Genomic DNA, 13,572 nt, shown 5'->3' with positions numbered 1-13,572 from the left:
CAGCTGGATGGAGGCCTTTTGGATTCCATCATCTCTGAGTCCCTCCCGCCAAATTTCAAGGCCCCGACGCTAGAGACCCATGATGGGAGTACAAACCCCGATGACCACTTAGAAAGCTTCTAGGCCCTCATGCTCCTGCACGGATACTCTGACGCCCTCATGTGCCAATCCTTCCAAGCCACATTCAAGGGAGCAGCATGTCAATGGTTCTCGACACTGCCTCCACACTCCATCGCCTCTTGGGGCCAATTCGCGGACCTCTTCCTAGGTCACTTTGTGAGTAGCCGACGGTGTTAAAAAACTGTTATCTCCCTAATGTTCATCAAGTAAAAGCGCAAGAAAAGCCTTCGGGCGTATATGAAGAGGTTCAACTAGGAAGAACTCGAGGTCAAGGGCCCGACCCCTCAGTCTCCATGCACGTGGCCATCAGTGGCCTTCAGCATAGACCCCTTAACTGGTCCATTTCCAAGACTCTGCCTAAGTCTAAAGTCAAGTTCTTGAAGAAGGTCCAAAAGTACATCACTGCCAAGGAGGTCGAAGCTAAAAAACACCTCCAAGATTTGAAAGCAGGGACTAGTGACAAGGATGGTGAGAAGAGGCTATCAGTCCCTTCCGTTGACAAGTACACGCCACTAAACTCCTCCTGAATTCACATATTGATACAAGTAGGGAAAGAGGAATTCATGAAGTGGCCAGCTAAATTGAAGAGGAACATGAGAAGGGATAACCCCAAGAAATACTGTAAGTACCACCACGACACCGACCATGACACTGAAGACTGTTATGGACTCAAGAACGAGATCAAGTCCTTCATCTGCTACAGGCACTTAAAAGATTATGATGAAGGCGGCGCCCTAGCTTCATCCTCGCAATAGCCACAGGTCGGGCCCCACACTCATCGCCCTCTGGCCAGAGTCATTGAAGTCATAGTCATGGGCTCAACATCAAGGGGAGCATCCACCTCATCTCGAAAGGCATACGCTAGGCAATATAACATTCAGAGCTAAGCACCAAAGAGGCCAAGGCTGGAGGACCTCATATCCTTCTCAGATGATGACCTACGGGGGGTATCTATGCCCTACGACGATGCGCTGGTGGTGTCAATGATCATCGCCAACTACATGGTGAAAAGGATCCTCATAGGCAACGGCTCCTCGGTCGATATTTTGTTCTATGAGAGATTTGAGAAGATGCAGCTAACAACAGACCAACTGTAGCCTATTAATGTGCCATTCGTCGGGTTTTCTGGAGTAGCTATCAGACTTGAAGGAAATCTAAGCTCCTGACGGTGCTCTCATACCATAAAAAGATAAAACAAGAAGAACAAAACTTTGCAAAATCAACAGTTTCATCATCAAGTTCGAATGGATTAACCCATGATGTTTAAAAGAATAAAATATAGCTAAAACAAAAAAACGACCCAAAAACTATTTACTGGATTTAACAATTTAGTGGTTCAATTGTTTAGGTTTGGGTCATTAACAATTTGTTGAATAAGTCAATGTTTTTTCTTTTTTCTTGAAAAATTCTAAGTCAAGTATTCATGCAGTCTACAATCATTGCCTTATGAAATATAGAATCATATGGTTAGTTGTTAGTGGACTTCTAATAATTACTAACAACTAGTTTCTCATTTGATATTCTAAGTTTTATTTTCTATATAAAGCCTTATAATTTCAAGTTAGAGGCAATCAAGTTATTTTCATTTGTTTTGAGAAGCTTAAAGCTTTGTTTGATAGATGAGAGAGTCCTCTCTTTGGGTGAGTGAGTTTCCTCCTCTTTTAGTGAATGAGTCTCCAAATGGTTCGACCACCTGGGTTAGCGACAACTTTAAAACCATGCAATTAAGTGGATTAACTAATTCATTAAGTAAATTAAGCTAAGTAAATAGAACAATTAAAGAAGTTAAGCTAATTAAACAAACTATGTAAATTAAACAATTGAATAAGTAAATTAAATTAATTAAGGAAATTAAGTTGATGAGTAAATTAAATAAACAAATTTAATCAATATAAATAAGTAATTAAGCCAATTAAGTAAATTAACTAATTGATTAAGTACATTAAGCTAAGTAAATAAAGCAATTAAAGAAACTAAGCTAATTAAACTAAATAGAGTAATTAAACAATCAAAGCTAATTAAGGTAAATAAATAAATTAAGTTACTGTTAATTAAATAAAGTAATTAAAAATATAGGAAAATTAGTTTGATTAGAAAATTGAGTTACTAAGTTAATTAAGTAATTATTAATTTAATATTAATTATGCTAATTAAGCTAGTGTTTAAGTAATAATTAACTATTGTTATTTCAATGATTCTAATTTGATAAAACTCCTTGAAGTAATTTATTTCAAGGTTAATAAAATTTAATTTTTAATTAATAGAATTTTTAGGGTCTAAAATGATCTTTTAAAACCTTAACAATGCCACATAATCATTCTCCAAACAATGTCTATTAATTTTTTACTAGAACCAGTGATCTTTTCACCAAAGTCTATGATTGAAAGTCGCATTTTATTTTTAAGGGTTGTAAAAGCCAATATATATATACAATAATTGTCAAAAAATGCCTTGCACCAATACGGGAAGGAACTTGGTAAGCTCCCTAGATATCAGTAATGTAATAGTGCAAAGGGAATACATCAATTACTAGTACTTAAAGAAATGGTTGTCTAGTGAGCTCGGTTACAGACATCATAACAAGAATTAGAAGATGTGTAAATCACTTAATAAAGGCTGTCCGTCAGAAGAAGCAAGACCTAAACGGAGGTGCCAATGTGCAATATGTCTGAACTGGGACAACTGGGTGGGCAGTATGTAATGTATATAGCTAGCTGCCCAAGGTGCAAAGTGTGGGAAACAATAAGGCAGTACAGTTCATGAAATGATGTGAATCCCCATTTCCTGCACTTGTTTGGTGGGTGCCATGCTGCACTTCCCAATAAGATTCTTACCAAATTCAGGCGGGTTTTCTCTCAAGTTAAATAGAAACGTATAATATTTTCCACTTAGAAATAGCCCAAAAGATTATTTATGAATTAATAAGATAGAAATAAAATCTTTAAACCTGTTTTGGAAAGAACGGCCAACAATAAATCAAAAAGTTTAAAACATTTATTAAAAGCAACTGAACACATTAGACCGATTATCATTGACAAAAGAACCCCAAATATGAAAAAACAAAAAAGAAATTAATAAGTTATTCATGAATCGTTTTGAAAAATAATGGATGGGGATTCGTCCTCTCATATTCGAGGCTATTTATGATCTCTGATCCTTGCCCAGTAGATGTGAAAGGAGCGATGAGACTTCCCAACGCTACTTAACAGTTTAAAATAAAATTCCTGCTTGAAGATGAAAGGGCGGTCTGCAATCATTAATGGCGTTTGCGCAACTATATGATATGAGGTCATTAATTCAACTATATTGTTTATAGACCATTGATTTAAGCCAAGGCAAATGATTTGGGAACAACTATATTTCACAAATCACAAATAGGGGTTACGCTACATCCCCCTATTCCCTGCTCCATGCTAAAATAAAACAAATTTCTCATGATGTCTGTTGTTGTTTCATTGGAAGGTCACAAGGTGCTGTTAGTGCTACTATTATTTATTATTTGTTTTTTTCTTGGAGAATAATAAATTGGTTTTCTGTAAACTAGTGGAAGATGCAGTGCTATGCATGCTATACACATGTGCAAAGATATAAAGTATTTACCATATACCATATGTGCTATTTCCAAAGCTAATATATTTATATAATAATATAGATAAAGTTATAAATTTACTGTACAGGATTTTTTTAGACATTTCAATTCTCCATGGGAGGTTGTTTACAGTCGGATCAGGGTAGGTACAACCGCACAACGCTATAAAGCACGTTATATCCCACGTTTTTATTTTCAGTTTTTATGGTGTAGGAATTCTACTATATTCAAAAGAGTTTTTTCTTTATGAAGCAAGTATGATGTCAAAAAGATTTTTTCAAGTAGTGGTTCACAATTTGACTTGATACAATGTCATTTAATTTTCTAAGGCAGTGTTAACAAAGAAGAGATATCTCAGATCTGAGATCACTCTGACAAGAGAGAGAGAGAGAGAGAGAGAAAGAGATTTGAGATCTAATGAGATATGAGATGAGATTTGTGGTTACCACTATTATTTGTTATCGTTGTTGTTGCTGCTATTGCTGTCGTCATCCCTGGTGAATCGCCTCCTCTTCCTCCTCCTTCTCCTACTTTTCTTTTTTCCTTTTTCCTTTTTTGTTCCTTCTTTTTCCTTTTCCTTCTTTTTGTTTCTTTTCCCATTGACAGCCACCTACTTCTCTCTTTAATTTCTCATAAAAAGAGTAATATATATAATATATATGTATACCCTTTTACCCTATTCAGCCTCTTTTCTAGGTCTAATTTTTATAAAACCAGCAAATTGATCAAAACCATTGACTTGGTCAGAGACCCATTGACATGAGTAGTTGAACCATTGACCCATCCAAACCAATCATCGGGTCACATATTATATACTACAATGTATTGAAACTTGCAGATGCCATAACTTTGTGTTTGGTTGTTAGATTGGGATGTTTTTTTTTTAGATTTTCGAGTAATTTTTTAGATCCAAGTGTCCTGTTATTTTTACCAAAATAGCATTTTTGGAATCAAATCTCAAATTTCATCTTTTTTATTTACAAAAAAATATAAATATAAATTAGACCTAATATAAACAATATATATACATATATTATATGTAGAAACATAATATATAATATGTACACAACTAAAAAATTTATTTTTTTCACAAGCTAAATTACATTCATAATAATATTAGAGACTGCTCTTCCTTGTATTGTATACTGTGTAGGACGACTAGTAATATGTAGTTTTGTTGCGGCCAAAAAGAAAAAAGACATGTTCTCAATTTTCAATTTTTTATTTTTAATCAAACCAAACACAGCTTTTATGAGATACTGGAAAGTGCAAATGAAATTAAAATAAAATAAGACCTAAAGCAAATAGAAAGCTAACTGTGCATTACAGTACAATTCTATTTGTATTACAATACAAATGAAATAAAATAAGACCTAAAGCAAAATAAAGTAAAAGCTAAAATAAAATTAAACTAGAATTTGCATTCTTTCCATTTGCACTCCTATACATTTGTACTAGTGCAAATAGAAATGTACTGCAACCAAACACAAAGAGAGAAGAGGAGAAAAGAATAGGCTTTCTCCCCATCGTGTTTCATCGGGGGTAATACCTGGAATTTCTAAAAGTTGGGGGATAGGGACGGAATGAAAAAAATTAATAAAAAAAAAAAAAAGGCTTTTTCAATAAGCCCTTAATAAAAACAAAGATGAAAACAGACTCAATGAAACAGAATCCAAGATAATCAAACAGACACAATGAAACAAAGATGAAAACTCTACTTGGGGAGTAGGGAATAATACCCATCGAATTCTAGGCCTGAATCGCTCAATTTTTCCCGCATGAGTTGGTCTAACCTTTTCACCATTGGAGGCGTCAGATAGTTCATCCAATCTCCTACCTCACCTCTCCTAAACAGTGAATTACTTTCATAGCCAGGAATGAAACACCCCGTCTTATTCACCTCCAAATTTCTCAAGCTTTCAAAACTACAGAGTCTTACGATTTCTTCTATCACGCCTTGTCTTCCTTCCTCCAGAGAAAAAGGGCATCCCAAGAAGTCTGCAATCCTCCTCAGCTGAGACACAATATCTTCCTTGAGTTCTTCATACCTCAGAAACAGAACATTCCGAGGCCTTGTTAAGCTCTCATTCCAATACCCCAACAAATGATTCCAGTAGGGTCCAAACGGGATAACCCCATTACAAAACCACTCGAAAGCTTCCTCCAACGAAAGAGGCCCAAGAGATTCACGCCTCGATGACTTGTTCACGAAATGCCAGGAAGAGATGAATGTGTCTCTTGGGTTGCGGCACAGATATATGATTCGACAGTTTGAGTTCTTGGTGGTTTCTGGCAGCAGTTGGTAAGGAATATGGGTAGCAAAAACTCTGGGATGAGATATGTTGCTGAGATTGGGAAGCTGATTGTCTGTATACAGCTTTAGTTCAAAGAAAGGGACGAGTTCATGAGGGTTAGCAGTCAGCAAGGGATTGTCAGAAAACGAGTACTTAGTCCGGTTCACAGTAGCAAATACAAGAGATTTCAACCAAGTAGTACCTGATTTTGGCAAAGTGGCTAGAATTATGTCACGGTCACAAGACTTGAAATTGCTCTGGAACCACAACACTGCCTCTAATCGGCGTTCTATGAACCAAAAGCCTTGGTGTTGGTAGAGAGGATCCTCAATCCACTCCTCCACTCTTGTTCTGGGAGGGGAAGAAGCATGCATCTCCTGGCATTCATGACTCAGGCCTACTTCTTCTGGACTGTGTGAAGGAGTAGTACTGTTTTGGGTGGCTAGATTATTGGCCTCAGCCATGAAAATGGTGTGTTAATTAATTTGGATGGTCTATACAAACAAGTCTCACCTAAGTAGTGGATGAGGATAGTTGCATGTGATGGTATCTGTACCTAATCAACCTAGAATGAGAACCGCTATCCCTAAAAAAAAGGAGAAAATCAAGAATTTTTCTCCTTTTTTATTTTTTTATTTCATGTCACTTTTTTAAAGAATCAATGAGATGCTCTCATTTCTCATGAAAAATTATCTAAAATCTCTCTCTCTCTTATCCATATGTTCCTAACAATCTCTTCTCCTAAAATTTATCCTAAACTATCTCCCCCACTTTCTCCTAAATCATCTCCAATTCCTATTTATCTCCTAACTTATCTCTAATTTACTAGAACATTTCTCTCCAAATTATCTTTAATTCCAATTTATCCTCTTTGCCACTTTTTACCTATATCCATCTAAAGAAAGTTTAAATTATAAAATTTCTCTCCAAATTATCTCTAATAAACTTTAAAATAATTATTAAAAACACAAAAGATAATTATAATAGATTTAATAATATTCATATTATTAATAGTTTTATATTTCTACATAATTCATCATGAAATTATGTACTAATAATATAAATTATGATTTTCCAGATTACACAAATTAAATGTTATTCAAATAATAGAAATTTAACATTAAAAATAAAATATTATTTCAATATTTCAATAACTAAATATCTTAAATTCAAATAATGAGTACTTCTAAATATTTTATATATTATTTAAATATTTAAATAACTAAATATGTTAAATAACAAAATATTTAACATAACTATATTTTAAATAGTTAAAATAACAAAATTATCAATAAAATAAAAAAAAATATTAAGATAAAAAATCATAACATAATATTCAAAATAATAATAATTTAATATTTTTACAAAATAAAAAATGAAATTATGTAATAATAGTATAAAAGATAAAATATTTATTAAAAACACAAAAATAATTATAATAGATTTAATAATATTCATATTATTAATAGTTTTAATTTTTTACAAAATTCATCACGAAATTATGTACTAACAATATAAATTATGATTTTCTAGATTATTTAAATTAAATTTTACTCAAATAATAGAAATTTAACATTAAAGATAAAATATTATTTCAATATTTCAGTAACTAAATATATTAAATAATAAAATACTAAAAATATCTAAATAATTACATAGAAAAATATTTAATTATTTAAATATTTCAATAACTAAATATCTTAAATTCAAATAATGAGTATTTTAAACATAACAGATTCACCTTACTTGAAGTTTGAACGAAGTGCTAAATCTGTGTTGATAGGTAAGACACCTTTCAAACAGCGCCAAAAGGAAAAAGAGGACACGAGATTGTAGAGATCTCTTCTTCCAAAGCTCTTTCCAAGATAAGTCCTGAAGTACATAATTTTAAGTGCTGACTTTCACCTGAACCTTTCATTGGTACTGCCTGGTATATGGCTTCCATGTCTAGTGGCAGAGTTTTTTTGGGTGAGTAGAGGAACATGAACACAAGATTGTTAAGTCCTAGGGTACAGGGGTGATTGAATGATCTGCAGGGCCGGCCTTGGGCCAATTTTGAAAAGAATAAGGCGGTGTTCGGAATTGCTTAAATCTCGTCTACGGGATTTGGTTGCATTCGACTGGGCCCAATATAGCGTGGACAGGTCCCGTCCACACCCCAATTTCTCATCCATGGTAAAATCTCGTGGTTGGAGACCGTCCACACTTGATTTTTGATCCCCTACTTCACACTTTCCCTGAAAGGCTACTCTATTGTCTATTCACATTTTAATATTTTTATCAATAAAATATTAATTATTTTACTTAATTTTTATTTTAATGTTTTATCAATAAAATTATATTTTGAATATTTAGAATATATATATTTTTTAATTTTTAATTATTTTTTTAAAATTAATATTTATTGGTTAATATTAATTCATTGATGCATTTTTCAATATATTTATCATATAAAATGCAAAAATTAGATACTTATGATTAACTATGTAGATCAAGGTTTTCGAATTGTCGTTGACCCGGAAGGTCGTACCATTTAGCCCGGGAACCGTCCAGGCAAGTGGTTCCATTTTACCCCAAACCCGATTTTTGGCTAAAAACCATTGAAAAAGTCAACAACCCATTGACTCAAGTGATCAAACCATTAACCCGTTCAACGGTTGTTTACCATTTTTTATTTCTAACTATTTTTTATTTTTTTAATTTGTTTGTCTAAACGAGCCGTCCATTCGAATCGGACGATCGGACCATCAACCCGGAAACTAATGGCAAAAACGGTTCCATTTCTGGGTCATTTTTTAAAATATTGGTATAGATCATTCATAAAATGTACATGAGATACATGGAATCAAAAAAGTGTTGTATAGACTGGTTCACACCACACTACAGTGTAAGTGTGGACTGGTCCAATCCATATAATTTATCCATAATTCAGAACAGCTGTGGACTATGGTGTATCCTATTACAAAGTATGATATACATCAATCCACATCCATAAATTTTTAATCCACACTAGAGAACACCCCCTAAATCCGCATGTCCGCACCCAACCTTGCTTGTATCAAAATCTTGGACCTCCTCCTAGCCTCCGATACAACCCGGTCGGACACCCGACCTTGAAGATTTTGATTCTTGACATTAATTTTGTGTCAATTTTTATAGGGGTTCTAAAGATAAGGGCAACTTTTCGCCCTGAATATCAATAAGATAACATTTTTATAAAATAACAAAAAAAGGTAATTCGTTTTTAAAAATATGAAGGAAGGGCAACGATACTGTTCATTGTCTTCCTCTGCGTCTCCCCTTCCTCCGCCTCCTCTTACTCGTATGCAGCGCCGCTACCGTCACTACCCTCGTCAGATTTCCAGATATTGAGGTCAGCTGCTCATGGGATCCTGTAACCTCCAACTCAAAGTGGTCTCCTGCAGACATCTGAAGGCCTTCGATTTCTTCCAGAAGCTTTCCATCTACCACTTCAGCCGCAGAAGCAGAAAACACCAATCGACAGAAATGGAGACGGAAACCCCGAATGGAATCACGAGATGGAATTCGATCTAAAACATATCTCCTTCCTTGATTGCGATCACGTCTTTATCGAATTTGATTTGCGCTGCGACGGTATCATCTTCGGAGATAAGAACATCAGAGAAGTTCGTGTCCCGTTCAAACATCTCGTGGATGAGTTTGATGGATCCGTGAGGTTCGTCAGTTATCAGGTCCGGCCTGTCGATGGAATTAAAACCAAATGGAGTTTTGAATTTCTCTTATAAACTGAATGATAAAGGGAAGAAGTATCCGGCACGCGAGAACGAGAACGGTGGCTTTCCGGAGCCGTCAGTTGAGGCTCACTATCCATCGCCTCACATCAATAACCTCGCACCGGCAATTCATTATCCGTACCCGGACATAAATTATGTACCACCGCCGGCAACCGGAATTCATTATCAGGCCCCAGCGGAGGTTTATTACCCGGTCCCAGCTCCACCCCCGCCACCTCCTCCGATAGCGCAAGTGGCATATTATCCTCCTCCGCCGCTGACGTCGATGTTATATCCAACGCCACCGGAGTGGAACAGATTGGGATCTGGTTACGGTGGGTACCACTACCAGGAGGCTGTGGGAGGACAGTCAGGGACGGCTTTTACTGACACGTGGGGAGAGTATTTACGAGAGAAGGGAGAAAACGTAAGGAAGTTTTGGAATGGCAGGTGAGGAGGTAATTACGGCCCTGAGGGACTTGGTTATTGTTATTACTTGTAAAAATGTTATCTTTTATTGAAATCAAAACCCCATCACCGGAGAGCTGACGAGGGTGGTGACGGTAGCGGCGACGCATACGAGTAAGAGGAGGCGGAGGAAGGAGAGACGGAGAGCTGAAACCGATATATTCGCGAGGAAGACAATGAACAGTACCATTGCCCGATATTTTTCAAAACTAAGTTAGGGCGAAGAGTTGCCCGCTAAAGATTGCATTTGGAATCAGTGTAAAATGTCATATATCGAACCATGAGGAAGTGGCGTTACATCAAATGTAAAATTTTACATTTGATGAGATTTTACATCGATTCATCACATAAAATTCTACCTCATCCAAACGCAAACAAATTTAAATCAAATTAAAATTTTATACTAATCTTCATTTACACTCTATCCAAACCCCGATAAAATTGAACTGGCATAAACTTTTATATTATTCTTGATTTACATTGCTTCCAAATGCAGCCTAAGGCAATGGACCCCAAATCCAAATTCTTCTTTGAATGGAGAATCGGCCTATGGTATATTTTGAATATTTGTTATATATTAAATCAAAATTCCAACCAATCATATTGAACATGCTACCAAGTAAGACAAGGTATACTTTCAATTTCAATGCCATTTTTATCTTCAATAGATTTTGTTTTTATCAATGCTCTAAAAGCTAGACAGCTAGGCAATGAAAAAGCAAGCTACAAGCTTGTCTATGACTTGAGCACAACTTTGTAATTGGGAGTAATGGCAAGTTTGGGATTGCTTATTTGAAAAATGTCCTTATTGAATAAGTGCATAAAAACAAGTAGTTATTCTAATTGAGTATTTGGTAAAAAACACTTATTTTAAGCAGGTATAGTATAGGTAATTTTTTTTTTAAATGACATGACGGGCCAAGATTGGCCAAAAAGAAAATAATCACTTATTGAATAAGCACTTAAAAATATGTTCAAAATTTGGGTTATCCAATAAGCACTTATTTTTAAAACAAGAACTTATTTTGGAATTCTTTCCCAAATGCAAATAAGTGTTTATGGGTGTGGTCCTGGTCCAAAATAAATGCTTATTTGAATAAGCACTTATGTTTAAGCACTTCCAAACTTAGTATAGGCTTTCCCTTTAGGCAATGTTTAGTTTGAAGAAAAAAGATGGGAAAGGAAGGGAAAGACAGGAAAATTAATACAAGGTTTGTAAAGACTTTCCTACTTTTCCCTTCCTTTCCCTCCCTTTTTCTTGAAACCAAACACAGCCTTTAGGATCAAATTTGACTACTGAATTCCAAGTTCGGGGACATGGGATTTAGGCTATGGAACCCAGATGCAGTTTACATTTATTAGGCCAGTGTTAAGGTGCAGAAAAACACTTTTTTTGTTAGCAGCAAGAAGAAATAGTTTCAGCAAGCTACAGAAAGAGATTCAACGAACCATTTACATTAACATTGCAAAGTAAGAACTAGTTTTAACATTTGGTAGAGATAAAGGATCAGGGGAAAACTAAACAAGAACTGCATCTGATCAATAAAACTGGAATATGTTAGATTTGATTCATTGATTAAAGTGAAGACTATGAAAATCATTTTACAAAGCAAGACGCTCTTAACTTTTCAAATCAATGTCGAAGACTCCAATTTGATGAAACAAGCTTTGCAAGTCCAACTAGTGAACGCTGAAGGGGCCAATCGAAATTTGAAGTAAGATTCTTAGGTTAAAAATTCCAAGACTTGCACAACGAAAAGCAAACACACTTATTATATACATTTGCGTTAGCTTTTGAAGCACAAAAGCAGAAAGTCCCAATTTTAGGTTTTGGGTTTTGGGGCTTAAATGTATTTTTTTTTCTAGATTATTGATTATAAAAATCATTTCTATTTTAAAATTCACCTAAAAACAATACAAGTTTATCTAAAATCACATAACCCAAAAATAATACTTAAGTTGGACTTGACCAACTATTCCCAAATGGAAATGTCTTAATGCTCCTTATACTTTAATTCAATTAGCAAAGCCTCATGCATTTGTAACATAATTGTAATTAATAAAAAATAAAACTATAATTTATATAAAATTAATAAAAATGTAGAACTTAATAATATTTATCTAAAAAATAAATATTAATGAAAATAATGAAATTTATCGAATAATGCATTAACACAAAAGGATGCTTGGGGTGAATTCGGTTTGGCTTGGCCCCCATTAGGAATACTATAAGATTCCTTCTACTTTAATCTCTATTAACAAAGCCCATTCATCGCACTGGTCTCAACTAATATTATATATATTTTATCTGTATTATATCATTTATATATTATACATATGCAACTATATTTTATTATATGATAAATATTTATTACTTTATACAAATGTGAAACTTTTAAGATGTAAATATTCATGAATTGACAAGTGTCAAAAATGTGCCAACAACACATGAATCAACAAAATATGAGGTTTGTCTTGCACAAGGCCAACAATACATGAATCAACATGCCGTCTTAAGGCTTAATCCCTTTAGACAGATTTTCTTGTAGTGTTGTGTATTTTTGGAATTATTCAACGAAGTAAAATCATCACTAGAGAATGTCGTCGTCGGAAAATTTGAATATGTTATTTGTTGTCCATGTGAGAATGTCATCATGAAAAGATATTCGGTTACTTGAGAATGATCTCAGAAATATACAAGAAGGGTATTTTTGGCATTATGTAATGTTTAACTAATGGAATACTAATGGATGGACCTATGTGTCTATTTTTGAAAGTTCAGGATACTCAAGTGTTGCAATTGAAAATTCAGGGTACCTATCTGTCACTACCCCCAAAATATAAGGTATCTATTTGTGATTTATGCATATTTTTATTTCAAAAAAAAAAAAAATAGAAAAGGTGGAATTAGACTTTTACCTTATTGACAAGGGTTTCCGCACATGCATCCTTTCTACCTTCCCTACCTTTTCTTTCAAACCAAACATAGCATTAAGGCACATATATAATTTTTAAACAAATTCTTCATGAGATCCTGTGAAGCCCTATTTGTCACTGGGGCAAGTCTGGGATGGATCAGGGTAGAAAGCCCATTCCCAACCCAACAAAAACACTCAGACCTTATAGTCTGTGAGTAATAGATATTGGGTTTCAGGCCAGTCCTGTTCAAATTTTGGGAAAGTTCAACCCAAGCCCGGCCTATGAGCAGCTCTATTGATGATGCGGCTTTAGCCCCTTTAAAACAGGCAGTTCAGGTCCTTTGAAACAGGCAGTTCAGGTCCTTTGAAGAACAGGGGTAACCAATGATTTGAAGAACAGGGGAGAACAAGATCATCATCAAAGCAAT

The 13,572-nt window shown here is 34.7% G+C and overlaps 1 protein-coding gene and 1 pseudogene across 1 annotated transcript; one reads left to right on the top strand and one right to left on the bottom strand.

Annotated features, from left to right (window-relative positions):
* Positions 1-4,987: 4,987 nt before the first annotated feature.
* On the bottom strand, positions 4,988-6,571 carry LOC104607857 (cytosolic sulfotransferase 15-like). The gene has a single exon (XM_010273608.3). The coding sequence runs from the start codon at positions 6,465-6,467 to the stop codon at positions 5,424-5,426; it is 1,044 nt and encodes a 347-aa protein (XP_010271910.1). The 5' UTR covers positions 6,468-6,571; the 3' UTR covers positions 4,988-5,423.
* Positions 6,572-8,794: 2,223 nt separating this feature from the next.
* LOC148790232 (protein SRC2 homolog) lies at positions 8,795-10,881 on the top strand (annotated as a pseudogene).
* Positions 10,882-13,572: the final 2,691 nt, after the last annotated feature.

The sequence above is a fragment of the Nelumbo nucifera genome, chromosome 7 (assembly GCF_055504915.1).
Source record: "Nelumbo nucifera cultivar China Antique chromosome 7, China Antique-T2T, whole genome shotgun sequence".
NCBI lineage: Eukaryota > Viridiplantae > Streptophyta > Magnoliopsida > Proteales > Nelumbonaceae > Nelumbo > Nelumbo nucifera.
This window is presented reverse-complemented; position numbering and strand designations above follow the sequence as displayed.